At 55.9% G+C, this 15665-nt stretch overlaps 1 protein-coding gene across 5 annotated transcripts in view; it reads right to left on the minus strand.

The window, feature by feature from the left end:
- ANKMY1 (ankyrin repeat and MYND domain containing 1) overlaps nt 1–15665 on the minus strand; it is a 42349-nt gene that overhangs the window by 13342 nt on the left and 13342 nt on the right. For all 5 annotated transcript variants that reach the window (XM_032355389.1, XM_032355387.1, XM_032355384.1 and 2 more), the window contains exons 8-15: nt 13435–13901; nt 11801–11972; nt 10482–10622; nt 9903–10043; nt 8345–8452; nt 6252–6383; nt 3431–3544; nt 2960–3125 (exon numbers count right to left, since the gene is read on the minus strand). In XM_032355389.1, coding sequence (XP_032211280.1) covers nt 2960–3125; nt 3431–3544; nt 6252–6383; nt 8345–8452; nt 9903–10043; nt 10482–10622; nt 11801–11972; nt 13435–13901 — 1441 coding nt within the window. The remainder of the gene's footprint in view (nt 1–2959; nt 3126–3430; nt 3545–6251; nt 6384–8344; nt 8453–9902; nt 10044–10481; nt 10623–11800; nt 11973–13434; nt 13902–15665) is intronic.

Genomic DNA, 15665 nt, shown 5'->3' on the forward strand with positions numbered 1-15665 from the left:
GGAGCGGAATTGCTGGGTCATATCATAACTCTATGATGAACATTTAAGGAATGGCCAGACTGCTTTCCAAAGAGGCTGCACCATTTTCTGCTCCCACCTGCGGGTGGGAGTGCTCTGCTTTCCCCACATCCTCGCCAGCACCCGTTACTGTCTTCCCGATTATTGCCATCTTCATGGATGTGGAGTTACAGCTCAGGGCAGTTTGGTGTGTACGGGACTGGAAACTGATGATAGCATCCTCTCATGAGCTGTTCACCATTTGTAGATATTTCTTCAGAGAAATTTCTATCCATAGTCCTTGTCTATTTTTAAATTCAGTTGTTTGTCTTTATTATGGAGTTGTAAAGTTTTTAAATTTATCATACATACAAGTCCCTTATGAGATATATGATTTTCGATATATCTTCCCACACCATGGATTACCTTTTCATTTTCTCGATAGGGCCCTCTGAAGCCTGAAAGTTTTTAAATTTTGATGAAATCCAATTTATCCATTTTTTTTTTCTTTCATCACTCGTGCTCTCAGTGCCATAGCTAGGAATTCATTGCCAACTCAGAGGATTTGAAGATTTGTCCCTATATTCTCTCTGAAGAGACCTATAGTTGAAGCTCTTGCAGTTAGGTCTTCAATGCAAATTGAATTCAGTTTTGTATGTGGTGTGAGGTAGGGTCAAACTTCATTCTATGGTGTCTGGATAACCACTGTCCCAGTCCCATCTGTTGAAAAGTCTGTTCTTGCCCTCATTTCAAAGTGTGGGCATCCTTGTTGAAAATCAGCTGACATGCACATGTATTTATTTCTGGGACCTGCGTTCCAGTCCATCAGTCCATATGTCTGCCTTCTTGCCAGTGCCACACTCTTTTTATTGTCATTTCGCAGTAAGTCTCGATTTAGGAAGTGTGAGTCTTTCCACTTCGCTCTTTTCTTTCAAGATCGCTAAAGTTATTCTGGGACCTTTGTGATTCCATATGAATGTGAAAATCAGCTTCTCCATTTGTACAAAGGAGACAGTGGGATTCGGATAAGGGGATGTCTTCCCATTTACTGAGGCCTCCTTTAACTTCAGCAACATATTTTAGTTTTGAGAGTGCAAGTTTCACGTGGCTTTTGTTAAATGTATTTCCAAGTATTCTATTTTTATTGATGCTATTGTAAATGAAAGTTTTTTACATCTCATTTTTTGTTTGCTTGCATATTGATCTCATATCCTGCAACCTTAGCTTAATGCATTTGTTAGTTTTAATAGTGTAATCATTTTATATTTTGTATTTTAATATTTATACATTTAGTTGAATATTAGTTGCAGTTTAAAAAGTGGATTCCCAGGATTTTCAATCTTCAGGATAATTTCTGCAAAGAGAGACAGTAAGTCTTTCCTTTCCAATCTGAATGACTTTCTTTTTCTTGCCTAGTTACGATGGCTAACAACTCCAGCACAACATCAAACAGAAATGGTGAGAGGACACATTCCAGTCTTCTTCCTGATCGTAGGGCAAAGCATCCTGTCCCCCACTGTGGGGTCTGATGTATGCTGTGGGTACATCACAGCAGTGTAGGAACCCTAATCAGGTTAAGCGAGTGCCCCTCTCTTCCTTGTTTGTTGTATGTTATCATGAAAGGGTGTTGGATTTTGTCAAATGCTTTTTCTACATCAGTTGAAATGATCATGTGGTTTTCTTCTTCAGTCTAAAAATGTGGTGTATTACACTGATTTTGCTCTTGTTAAACCATTCTTGAATTCCAAGGTCTGGCTGCAAGCAATCAGGGAGCAGAGGGGACAGAGCTCAGAGGTGGAACAGCCAGGGTGCAGGAGTCAAGCTGTGTTGGGGTACAGGGGTCTGGCAGCTGAGGCAGAGCTAGGTAGAAGCAGCAGCCACCATCCAGAGGGAGAGCCTGTCCTATGCAACCGTGGCCAGAGCAGTGACCAGTGTGATTCCTGGCAGACACAACCCCAGTCCCCTTGGTGACGTGAGTGCAAAAACCACTGTCCTGGGTATGTGACTCTATACTTCCTGGGGATACCCCACTGTAGAGAGGGGACACAGATGGCTGACCAGCATGCTAAGGGGCTGGTCTCGCACAATGTCCTGCTCTCCAGGGAAGTGTGATCAGCTCTCAGCAGATGGCTTTGTACCAGGAGTCCGGCTCTTGTTAGAATTGTCATTACTACATCTAAGAAGCAAATTCCCTGCATGCACTTAACTTTTTTCCAGATCATTCTGGGGATCCATAAACCTATCTTCCAGGGCACCTGGGTGGCTCAGTGGGTTAAAGCCTCTGCCTTCAGCTCAGGTGATGGGATCTAGCCCCACATCGGGCTCTCTGCTCAGCAGGGAGCCTGCATCCCCCTCTCTCTCTGCCTGCCTCTCTGCCTACTTGTGATCTCTGTCAAATAAATAAATAAAATCTTTAAAAAAAAAAATAAGCCTGCCTTCCAAGTCTAATGACCTTGCAGCCCCTCCTTCCACTCTCTCACTCGAAACTCCACTGCCTCGGGCTGGCTCTGCTGTGTGTTGCCCCTTGGCCAGCCCACTTGGGGCCTCTGGACTCAGGGCCGCACCCCCCCAAACCAGGCAACACCAGGCAGGGGCACGGTCCCCATTTCAGCCCCCGGAAGGTGGCTCTCCAAGCAGAGGGCATAGAGGGTCCCTCTTCTTCCCGCTCCAGAGCTGATCAGCCCATATCGGGAGCCTGCTGCCCCAGGCCAAGAGTGTCCTGAGGTTACCCTCAACTGCTGGCATCGCATGGAGCAGTGGGGCCTGCCCCCATGACCCCACCCACAAGAGAGCAAAGCAGGGTCCTGGAGCCACTGGGCTATCATGGAGCAAAGTCCCTGCTGCTTCCCACTGGAGGGTGGTGTGGCAGTCTTAACCAGCTCAGCCAGAAACTCTCCGTGTCTCGGACGTCAGCCCTGTGCCATGGCCTATGAGGACAAACGTCACAGTCTGTGACCCCTACCTTTCTTGCTCAGGGTCAGCAGCTTCGGATCCCACTGACTCTCCTTGGCAAATACAGCGCGGCGCAGCTGGAAGCCCATATATTCCAGGAGCCTCTTGCGGGCCAGGAACAGCTCCCTTTCGGCGGGCATCAGCATGTGGAAGGGGCAGTGGGCGATCTTCCGGTCCTGTGGCAGAGCATCCCGTCACCACCAGGGACCGCACAGCTCCAGCCCACCACCTGGCCACCCAGCACGGGAGGGACACAGATCCGGACCAGCACAGGGGAAGCCCACCTCCCCAGGGTGAGGACAGTACGGAGCGGTGCTCGGAAAGCTGGCAACAGGCGCTCCAGTGGCAGGGTGTGCTAGGGGTACAGCCCAGGCTGGGTTTCACTCTGAGGCAGGAAGGGCCCGTGGCCCAGCCTTGCTCAAGGGACTCACAGGGCCCCACCCCTCTCCACCCATCGCCAGTGGGACACTCAGAGCCATACCTGGTAGAATTTGAAATACCCGTAGTCAACAGCCGTGCCCACAGCCACCCTGTCCCCCTGTGTGAGCGTCACGGGGTTCAGGATGTCAGCCCCATGATGAATGAGCCGATCAATCTGTGTTAGAGCAGAGCCTGAGTCACATGTGTGCAGACGCCTGGGCCACCAGGAGGCAGGATTCAGAACCAGGGTGCCCAACGCTGTGGCCCACATCACCTGTGGCTTCCCAATCTTTGCACCGCAGCGGTGGCAGGGGACAGCCCGATGATAGGGCCCCCCGCTAGAGAGCAGGTGCAGCCAGCAAGGGCTGTCATTGCCCTCACTGGGAAGGCAGGGAAGCCACCCTCTCAGGTGTAAGGAGAGTCGGCAGACAGACAGACAGACGACAGGATAGATGTGCTGACCCCACAGATGACAAGTTAGGGTGGAGCATAATGTAGGTCGAGGCTGGGCCACTCCTCAGGGAGTCCCCTCCCGCCCCCCACCACACCAGGGACTTGCCGTGGGTCTGTAACTTGAGGCTGGTTATCGTCCCAGTCCCCAGACCAAAAGCGAGAGGACAGCAACCACCAAGCACTTCCGACCACCCCCCAACGTCCGGGGAGCTCAGGGACTGCGGGTGCCTGTGCGCGCACGCGGGGACAAAGTGCGTTGGTCGGGAGCACAAGCAACTTCGGGCTTCTTCCCACTGAGCTCATTCACAGCAAACAGCACCCGAGAGAGGGACCCACCTCCACCCTGAGGAAGGAGGGGGCAGGGTCCGTAAGAGGCTCCAGGGTCTTACAGTCTCAGCTTGAATCTTAGCCCAACTGCAGAACCACGGGGCTCAGTGCTTTCGTCCGAGCAGACGAAAACCAGGCTGTCACCCGCCAAGGCCGCCCACACCACACGTGGCCTACCTCCCGGCCACATGCCAGTAGGCTGTCACTGGGGGGTGCTCAGCAGTCCCCCAACAGCCGGCGGAGCACAGCGCCCATGAGTGGGCAGTCCCAAGCCTGTCCCCAGATGTGTGGACTCTGCTTGCAGCCAGAACGGAGGGGCTAAATGCCTCTCTTGTTGGAGACCTCTGGGTACCCCACAGCCCACGCGGGCGGGGCATTTAGCTTCGGTTGCTGGGCCTGGGGGTGGGGTGCATTTTCCTGGGGGAAGCACAGACAGGAAGTCAGCTCTTGCACAGTCTCTGTCATCATCTGGGCCTCAGAGACACAGCCACCATCCCAAGAGCAAGAGGCCAGCTGGCAGGACAAGCTCCAGGCTCACGTCAGAGTTGGAGGGGTTGAAGGACGCTATCGGACCATGAGCCACGTCAGGAGAATGGGGGGCTGCCAATGGCAGGAGGGCAAGGGTTGGGGGAGACCCAGTGTCCCACATCCCTATCACACGTCCAATAAATGCGGACTTCCTTGGTATGACAGCACGAAGGCCAACCCCAGCTGGGGCTGGCACAGTGCTGGGTGGCAGGCACAGGGGAGTGTCAGGGAGCCCAGAAGGTAGAGAGGTGGGCGGCTAAGGTGTGAAGAACCTGTGCATCTAAGAGAGGGGGGATATGGCATTCCTATGCTGTTTGCCGAACTTTTATGCCTTTGTCGTGATAAATAGTAGTAAATGAGTAAGTTGTATGTAATTAAATCACTGAAAAGCCAACTGGTGGGTGATTCAGGGGCAGGGGCAGGAACCCACAGGTGTGTGAGGGTCCCCTTGATGAACCAGAAAGCAAGGCAGGCATCAGAGGCTGAGGGGACCCAGGGAAAGGCTCCTAAGGTCAAAGACAAGATGATTTAACGGTCAAGAAAGAGAGTCCTTCCACTTCGCAGATAATTATGGAGGCAGATGGCATGGTTGGGGCAAAGCTGACCTACCCACCCACAGATCCAGAACCACTGAGAGGCCCCAGAAGCACATGTGGGGGCACTTCTGGGTGCTTAGAGGACAGGAGACCAGGATCAAGGGAGGATCCTTAAAATGAGATCCAGAAACATGATCTCAAGGAAAAGGGTTACTTCTTTTTCCCTAAAGTGGAACTGTCAAGTGTGACAGCCTCCAGAAATCCAGACTCTCAACTCCCATCTGGTGCCTCCAGCTCTCGGGGAACCAGACCATGGCCCTCAAGGAGCCGGGATAGCGAGCAGCCCACATAAAGCTGCCCCCCGATGGGTGCGGGAAGGGGCGAGTGCACAGCACAGGGAGGGCCTGCCCATACCGCACTGCCGTGGGAGACCCCAGGCCCCAGCATGGGAGTGAGGAGGGGGAAGACGCACAAGGGGCCATGTTGGGGGCCTGGCGGGGCCAGAGCAACTGTGAGGACAGATGGAGACTCTGAGGCAACAGCACAGCATGCAGAACCTACAAAGCAGAGTGCCCTCCTGGTCACACTGAGCCCACCCGGAAGAAACAGCAAGGCTACCAGTAAGCCGTGTCCACAGCCAGGACACCGTGCCCCAGGGCCCGGCACCCCTCCAGGCCCCTACGCAGGGCAGAACCAATGCCGTTCCAGCACGTCCTTGACCGGGATCCCTCGCCAATGCCCACTCTACTCAGAAAATCCACGGTCCTGCCACCCAACCAAAGTGATGGCCTACGTCTTCCTTGAGATGAACCAGAGGACTTTGGCCTGTTGAGTGGGTTTGTACGTCACATGTTCAGGCCCATATAACATAAAAGGCAGGAATTCTGTGTTCTTTCTTAAGTACCGAGCAAGATTACTTGAAACCCTACCTGCCAGGAATGAAGCCTAAGCCAAGAGTTCCTATATACATGCCCAGACCCCTACATGCTAGGGCCCCCTGCCCTGCACACCACCCCCTACCCCAGCCTTGCCCCTCACCAGGGCCAGCTTGCTATCCATGCTCCTCTGGTGCTCGTAGGTGAGGTCACAGGCAACACACAGGGCGCTGCCTAAGCCTTTGGTCAGCAGCAGGTTGGGGTCAGCTCCATGGGACAGAAGCTCCTTCACAATCTGGACACAGAGAAGCCCGTCAGCACCCCTTCCACCCCCCTCTCCTTGTACGTGGAGGAAGTAGCCAGAGGTTTCTGCCATCCTGAGCACAGTGGCAGCCACATCTGGTCACTTCCTATCCCCTCCCACTGCAGGTACCGTTGCTGTCCCAGCTCAGGGGACAAGGTTGGGGCAGGGAGAGGGCACACGGTGGCTCCCCACAGATGGCTGCGACACCCACCCCAGATGGATGGGGCTCGCACTTTCTCTGCACACTGTCCATTTGCTCTAAATTGCTCCCGGCTCACATCTTGTTTTCCAGCCCCAGGGGCCAGCACACTGCCTGGTGTGTGTCCCATCAGCCCCTCCTCCCTGGGACCAGTCTGCCTTTGCCCCCAGGCACCTGAGTCACTGTGGTCACCTGACCAGATGCAGAGTAGGACACATCTCACTTGCTCCCTGCTGTGTCCCCAGCCACTGGCCCAAGTACCAGCAGGAAGCCAGGAGTGACAGCATCTTGGCTGGGCAGGAGACACACAGGTGTGAGGCTCCCTCAAGAGCTTCTGTCCCCCAGAAGGCAGCTCTCTACCCTGCCTCACCCACCTACATGACCAGACACAGAGCAGGTGCCACTCTTAACTTGCTCAGTATATGACTCAAGGTACACGTGAAGGGAGGATAGAGAGAAGGACCACAGAAGCCCCCACAACCCTCCTCACAGTGCCTCCCTTTTCATCAGTGCTGATATGTCACCTCACCACAGGCCAGAGCGGCCCCTGGTCACCTGCTACAACGGTGCACCCTCCATCATTCTCTACTCCTTATCCAGCTATTACTATCTTCAGAGCACTTATCACCACCTAAAATTTTGTGGCACTCTGGATTATGGTCTGTCTCCCACAGGAGAATGTAGGATCCTTGAGCACACAGACCTTATTTTATTTAACACTTAATGCCTAGAATGGTGTCTGCCTGGCCCAAGTGGATACTCAAAAAAACAACAGTTAAAGGAAAGGATGAGTGGGTGTGTGTATTATAGATTGCTGGAAGGAGGAAGGAAAGAAGGAAGGATGATGGATGAAGAAGGAATGGTGGAAGAATGGATGGACGGATGGATGGATGGATGGATGGATGGAAGGAAAGACAAATGGATGGACGGATGGTGAAAGGATGGATGGAGGGATGGGAGAACGGATGGAAGGAAGGATGGATGTATGGATGGACATACGGACAGATTAGATGGATTGGATGGGAGGATGGGTAGAAGGATGGATGGATGGTTTGGATGGAGGTGTTGTTGGCTGTATGGATGCATGGATGGAAAGATGGACTGCATGGACGTGTGGTTGGATGGATGGATGGGTGGGTGGATTGGTGAGTGGATGGCTGTGTGGTTGGATGGGTGGATGGATGTGTCATTGGCTGGTTGGGTGGATGGATGGATGGAATGGTGGGTTGGGTGGATGTGTGTTTGGATGGCTGGGCGGAAGTCTAGAAGAATGTATTGATTGGTAGGTGTGGGTAGGTAGGTGAACAGATGGATGGGTGGGTGGGTAGGTAGGTAAATGGATAGATGTATGGATAGATGGGGAGGGGCAGGCAAGGGAATGGATGGATGGACAAGCGGATGCACAGATGGTGAACACATAATCCTTGGCGGCAGCAGAAGACGGGAACTGGCCAAGGTTCCTCTCCCAGTGTCCTGAGGGGTCAGTGCCCGGGATAAGCAGCAGTTGTCATCCGCCTACCCTGAGGGAGCGTCCACCCAGCTGAACCGTCATCCCCACCACCCACCTTCCCTTCTATTCTCCTCTCTCTCTGAGGTGCTCCATCCACCAGGGAGGGGAACCACCATGCCCCTTACCCTGTGCTGTCTTCATGCTACCCCCAACAACAGCAAATGCAAAAGCCTGACTAGGGAGGCGGTCACGTTGAGGCAGGAACCCTGCAGGGGCCCCAGCCGTGGGTGTAGGACACCTCACCAGGTCATTTCCGCTGGCAATGGACAGGGAGAGTGGGGAGTGGCCACTCCACAGCACGTTGGGGTTTGCCTTGTGGGAGAGGAGTAGCCGGACTATGTCTCTGGCACACTGTGGGGGGAGAAAGGCGGGGCCACAGGTTAAAGAGGTGCCCTGACTCCCAAGAGCACCTGGGACGGATCATTAACTCAAATGCCATAAAACCAAGTTCGTCGCTGAATTGGTATTTCCCACACACCGGCTCCTGGCATGGCACACGGAGACAGTTCTAAATTTTGGATGGATGCACAGACAGGTGGGGGATTGGGTAGATCCTCGAACAGGAAAATGTTTGCTCAACATACATCATTTCCAACACAAAACAGGAAGGACACAGGATGCACAAATTGCTTTAAGGCTTGTTTGCAAAGTGGAGGAGAGCGTCGGGACTGTGTGACTCCCGGAGCCAGGCTGGCCCATGGTAGCTATGGCCGGAGGAGCATGCCCTGCCCCAGGGCCCAGGGACCGTATAGAACACCAGAGCACAGGAGAAGCCCGGCCTCAGCAACAGGGGTGCATTCCAAGCTGGAAGGGCCCATCCTTGCTCTCCCTGTCCTTCTCCCTAGGACCCCGCAGCTTCCCCTTCTCTCCTGCCTCTTCTCCCAGAAGCACTCTGGAAGCCCTTGCAGCTTTGATTCCCCCCACAAGGACTCTTCCAGGCTCCAGTTCCCCCTGCAGTTGTGCAAACCCAGTGAGCGGGTTTGGGCCCACCCCCGGCCAGGCCAAGTCTGCTGAGGGGCTTCTGGGAAAGTGTCCCCCTGCTCTCCTCTCTGCCAGAACACACACATGATGGCTCAGAGTGGTGGTCTGAGCTCACAAGGCTTCGACCAGGGCTACTGTGGGGCAGGGAGGCATGTTGATGCCTCCACCTACCCCCACAGCACCACCCCACATCCACCCTAATGCAGGTCGTCACACCCTCACAACAGGACAGGTGTGCCCGATTGCAACCCTGTGTGGCAGCAGACCACCCATGCCACAGGCCCGAGAGGCCAGCTATGATTTCCACTCTGTGGGTGGGTAAACTGAGGCCCAGTTTACTATGTGCTCCGAGGCTTATTGATCCAGGCTGCACTGGCCTGTAGCACAAAGCCAAGGCTTAGTTACCAGCTGCATCCACGCCCTCCACAGCCACTCGGCCTCCTGTGACAGGTTCCTGCACCCACCTTGTTGACGGTTAATCCCCAAGGTGGACAGGAGGCACGGCCCAGGGCTCTATGGAACAAGGCCACCCCAGGGTCCCGAGGCCAAGATGGGGACTGGCAGGGCTCCCCACGCACACCGACACACAGGTGCACATGTATCCCCATGCACACACACAGAGCTTGTACACATATGTACCCACAGACAGGTGTGCTCTGGCCTACAAGTATAATTTGCAGAGACACGTGTGCACACACACAGGTACGCACACACAGAACACACACATACACATTCCTGTGCATGCACTTGCCTGGGCATACCCAAGTCGCTTGCACACGTGTACAGAGGCACATGCACACATGCTCTCCGCCCAGCTCACCTTGTCGTTGTCTTCCCGCTCACAGGCCACGTGCAGAGCCGTCCTGCCCGCCTCGACCGGTGGGGCCACGGGCTTGCTGTGGTAGATGCTGGCCGGGCCTGGTTCGTTGCTGAGCTTCAGGCTTGAAGGCAACAGGTCTAGCTGCGTACAGACGGGGGTGGGGAGGGGATGTGCCAGCCCCTAAGCCTCCCCCACAAGCGCCAGGCTGAGCCTGGAGACCTGCAGGTGCGACCTCCCATGCAGACACGTTCTCACAGAGGAGCACAAGCCAGCGGCCCTGCTCACTGACGGCGGGTCTGAGCACTGTCCCGTGGAACCCTCTGGCCAGCCCACCAGCACCCACGGGCCCCAGGGAGGGTAAGAGCAGGGCCCCTGCCCCACTGTGGTTCTGCACGCAGTGAGCACATGAATGCTGACAGAGAGGCAGACTGGGTGGGCTGGGGGCCCACAGAGCAGTAATCGCCCTCCTCAGGGACCGTGACACAGAAGTGACGTTCTGAATAGAGCAGTCAGCATTGGGCACGGGGAGAGCCCCCGGGGCCCACAGCACCCCCTCACCCCGCGGGACAGGACGCGCACCTTGCCAGGCTTGTACGTGTCGTCCTGGTCGGCGGCCATGGCATCCACATCTGTGACAGCGTGGAGCAGCAGCTCCGTTATCTTGACACCCTCCTCCCCAGGAAGGGCAACTGCGATGTGCAGGGGGGTGAGAGCCCTCAGCTGCAGAGGCAACATGGGTAGGGGTGAGGGCCCGCTCCCAGGTGAGCGGCACCCCCAGGGCCCCACCCCTCTCAGAACCCCACAGCACTGCCTTGTGGTGATATGTGGGAATGTGACAAGGTGTTCCTGTTTGCCGGGCCTGCAGCCAGCCAGCAGCCCCATCTTCACTTTAGACTAACTGTCCCTACCTTCCTCTGAGAAGAGTCACTGCCCTTCCTGCTGGGCCCTCGGCATGGATAGCCAAGCAGCTCTTGACTCCAGACCCTGCCCAGGCCTGCCCCTTCTCCACCTACAGAGCCCCTGGCCACGTGCTGAGACACTGGCGGGAGGACCATCTCCATCTCCGGGTTCTGCTCATTCTGGGCCGGTCCCGTGGAGGTGTGAGCATCCCGCCAGGAGCGCGCAACAGACCAGGGGCGAAGTGGAGGGCTGTCTGCTCCCCACAGGCAGAACCCCCAAAGCAGGGTCTCAGGGTAACAGCTGGTGCCCGTGGAGAAAGGTTGGGAGGACAGCAGCCCGCCGCACACAGGTGCTCTCTGGCCTGCTCAGTGTCCACCCGAAGCTTAGAATAGCATGGAACCGTGCCTGCAGAGAGGACCGCGGGAGTGTCAGATGCCTGAGCAGGAAGTGGGATGGAAGAGCACGCGAACGACATCTGTCTGGCGTTCATAGGCTGCAACCTTAGCTTCGCCGGTGGGGTCCCATCCATAAGCCTATGGCTATCCTGAAATTATCCCATGTCTCCCGCAGACATGCTACCGTCCTGCACTCAGGACACCTCCATACAGAGAAGAGAAGGGGTGCACAGCCTGGCCGGGGGCCGGGGGAGTGGGGCTGGTGAGGAGAGACCCACCTGACGCCAAGCCAGGACACCGAGCAGCAGCTGAAGCCAGACAAATCTGTCAGCCTCACTGCCCCCTGCGACCAGCCCCATGCACACCCCCTGCCCCCAGGCACACCACCCTGCAGGCCCCCACCACAACTCCCCCACCCCCTGTTTCACTCTGCCCCGGGGCCCGCCCCCCAGCACCTCTGTGTTCTCATCACAAGAGAAGAAACGGTACCATGAGGACATTTCGAAACCAAGTGCTCTAACTTCTTGCCACTAATAAGCTCCCGTCCGCCCATCCCCTCGGCCTTGCAGGACCCCTCCACACCCCCGCGGCGGGGGGTCCTACCTCAACAGGGAGCTGGATGTCTGTCCTGGCCCTGTTCTCCAGCAGCAGCTTCACCCCGGCCACGTCCCCCGCCTTGACGGCAAAGAACAGGGCCTGCATGGGCACGCAGCACAGGTTGGGGTCCGCGCCCCGGTGCAGCAGAAGCTTGATGGTCTGCCATCTGTTCCTGTGTCTGCAAGGATTAGTGTGAGGGTCAAGGCCAGGGGACAGGCACAGGACGGCACCCCGGGGCAGCAGCGGCACTTCCTGGAAGAGGCAGCTCAGGAGCCCCAGCATTCACAGCCCCTCAATGTTCTTTCCAAGACCTCCGGCCCCTGCCTGGTGCCAGGACAGCCCCCCACTGCCAACGCCCCCTGAGCTGGCCAGCCCAGCTCCAGTCCAGCTGTAGCCCTGCCCTGCTCCAGCCTTGGGTGCCCACCCAGGCTTGCTGGGGTCATCTGTGAGCCAGGGCGTGTGGTGGGGACCAGCCCTCTCTCCCGGGTGGCCAGGAGCTGACAACATAGAGCACCTTGTACACATAGGGCATGACATCGTACCCAGACATGCACACATGCACACACATGGCCACACTACAAACACACCACACACATGTCCATAGGTGTGCAGATACACACTGACACACACACAGCTCTGACGAGGGGCAAAGAGCCAGCATCAGTGGGGAAGCCTGGCCGGGACCTGGCCGGCCGGGATGGCAGCCCCACTGGGCAGGAAGGTCAAGGTGATGAGGAACCACACAGGCATTAAAAATGGCCAAGTGAGAAGGCAGATGGAGGGTCTGGTCCATCCTGCTGACCCCACCTCCCGCACGGCACAGGTGGGGCAAACAAGAAGGCAATGGAGAGGCAGGGTGAGTCTAGAGCAGTCATTCGCAAATGTGCTGCTTGTGGGACCCCTCTCTAGCCTTACCCCTTTGGAGGACCCCAGAGAGCTTTGTTTATGCAGGTTCTATCTGCCCACATCTACGGTAGTATAATTGAGAAAAAAATTTAAATACTAATACATTTTAAAAGTAACAATAAACCCATTACATATTAACAAAACAATATATTTTTATGAAAAATGTGTGCTGGCTGCATCAGAATCCGGCACTTGGAGAGCTCCCAACCCTGTGTGAGTCTGGGACATCAGGACATCACCTCCACCCACAGACTCTCTGACAGGGTCTGGGACACCTGGGGACACACTTTGAGAGGGCAGGGGCGAGGGCATTCGAGCGTGTGTGTATGGGGACAAGTGTGTGATGGGGTCGTGTGTGATGAGTTGTGTAAGCGGGTGTGTGAGTGCACACGTGAATGTGTCACACAGTGTAGGGGGAGTGAGTGTGTGCAGGCAAATATATGTGAGCATGTCTGTAGGTGTGCACCAGTGCCTGTGTGTGGGCCTTACACAGTGCTCCCCGCCCCGCCGCAGCCAGAGCACACTCCCTGGATTCTCACTGCCACTGTCCCCGAGTTCCTAGCCAGGCCCCCTGCCCGGAACCACACAGACACCTTGGAGGCCGTGCGCAGGACAGGCCCCACGGCACCCCTGCAGGATCAGGTGTGAGCTGGGGAAGTGATGCTGGCCCACGAGCCTGTGACCCACCCCTGAAAGGGACCCTTGGCCCTGATGCCCACACTCCAGAAACCTACTCGGTCATGGCCTGTGCCATCTTCCTCATGGTACCATTTGTGGAGCCAGGGGCACTGAAGGAGGAGGTCTTCAGCATGCTGTGGGCCCGGGCACTCTTCTGCAGGAGGTCCTGGGACAGCATGATGGAGTAGTTGCGCACACAGATGCTGGACTCGAAGTTCGTCTCCTGGCTGCCCTGCGTGTGCCCGTCCAGACTCCTGACCACACCGTCCACCTCCTTCTCCAGGTCACTGATGCTGTCCCGCGGTGACAGAGGGTCCCACTTCTGAGGGTTGCTCCCCAGCTCGGGGGATTCCTGAGAGAGCTGGGTGCCCGCAGACAGGCGGTCCTCCTCACTGCCCGACACAGTGGACTTCTGCTCCTGGCTGCCCAGGCTGGGCACCAATTCCTCTAAATACACGGATTCCTTGGCCACTTCAGGGAATGGGAAGATATGGTTGGGAGTTCCTGGCATATTTGAAGCTTCCTTTGGAAAGTACAAAAAGAGAAAAAAAATCAAGGGCAGAATGAAGTCAGAGGGCCCATCCCAGCAAGCCAACTTCTCGAGCAAGGACCGACGCTCACGGCGGACGGCACTCTTCCAGGCGTCTCGGCCGACAGCCACTAAAATGCTTTGCCGAAACCCAGGGATGGATGCAAACATCTGGGGGCATCACAAGGAGACCCAAGCCATACAGCAGCTACCAGCCACATGTGGCAATGGAGCTCTCAACCTGGAGCCCATCCAGATCCGGGGTGCGCGTGAGCAGACAAAGCAGAACGTCGCCCTGTCCTGATACTGATTTTACACACAGAGAGAATCAATTGTGGATACACATGGTTAAATAAAATAGATGACTAAAATTAATTCCCCCTGTTTTACCTCTTTTTAATGTCACTCCTAGTGACATTTATTTTTTTAAAGATTTTATTCATTTGAGAGAGAGAGAGAGAGAGAGCATGAACGAGGAGAGGGGCAGAGGGAGAAGCAGGCCCCTGGCTGAGCAAGGGAGTCCAATGCAGGGCTCGATCCCAGGATACCAAGATCATGACCTGAGCCTAAGGCAGAAACTCAAGGGACTGAGCCACCCAGGCGTCCCAGTCCTAGAGACATTTTGATGACAGGACTGGCAATGGGGATTGTGTGACCTTCCTGCCTGCAGATGCTCTCCTGCATGCCCAGTTCACAGTCTCTGCTCTCTAAGCATGGTCCCAGGGCCCATCAGCACAGCCAAGAATGCAGATTCTTGGGCCCACCCCAGACCCCTGAGGCAGAAACGCTGGGGGCGGGAGAGTGCCAGGGGATCCCAGAGGACTCAAAACTTGCTGTTTAACTTTTCAGGTGAAATGAGGGGTTCTGTGGTGGGCTAAGAATGTGTCTTTAGGGGACAGCTGAAACCCGCTGATGTGGATGGAATTCTCTCTGAACTGCGCGCAGCAGGGAAGGGGGGGCGTGGCAGGCTGGGGACGCAGTGGGGGGGCCACCTGCTGGCAGCTGCCTAGTCGGGGACGTCCCCACACGCTCGCACATGTATTCCTTCTCTTATGTTGTGTACATGTCATGTGTTTCAGAGTAAGAAATTTAAAAAAAAAGTAGAGGAGTGATTTTTACAAGTATTTTAAGTGCACGAATAAATGGCTTTCTGAGGCTCTTGCTGCCTCCCCAATAATGGATGAGGCTTCCCCACAGCCAGCGTCCCCCTGGAGACGCTGTGGGGACAGTACTCCCAATGAAGGGGTGACCGCACAGGGGCCAAAGTGATCTCCACCCCCGTTCACACCGTCACCTTGAAACTTCAAAGTTGTCGTTCCTGTACATTAACCACCTCTGGCCAAGAAGGAGAGAGTACTCACAAACCAGATACAAGTGAATGGGGTCATAAAAGCAAAGGGACCCTGCAGCTGGTTCTCAAACCCTCCACCTTTGACTTCCTGCGGGCTCCTCAGCTCCCACCTCCCTGGGAGACCTCTCCTGGCTGCCTGCACAGAAGACCCACCCAGGCCAGTGGGACCCTGTGGGGTCTTCCCTTCTCTCCCCAACCAACCCCATGCACCTGCTCCTCCTCCTCACCCAGGCCAACAAGACCCTGTGAGACCTGGCCTCCTCACCTCCACCACACCTGCTCCCCCTCCCCACCCAGGGCAGCGGGACCCGAGGTTCTCTGGCCTCCTCCCGCATGCACCTGCTCCCCACACCTACCCCGCACCCTGAAATCCTCAGGACCTGGTGTGGTCCCCCCCAGAGAACTAA

Source organism: Mustela erminea, chromosome 8 (genome assembly GCF_009829155.1).
Source record: "Mustela erminea isolate mMusErm1 chromosome 8, mMusErm1.Pri, whole genome shotgun sequence".
Lineage (NCBI taxonomy): Eukaryota > Metazoa > Chordata > Mammalia > Carnivora > Mustelidae > Mustela > Mustela erminea.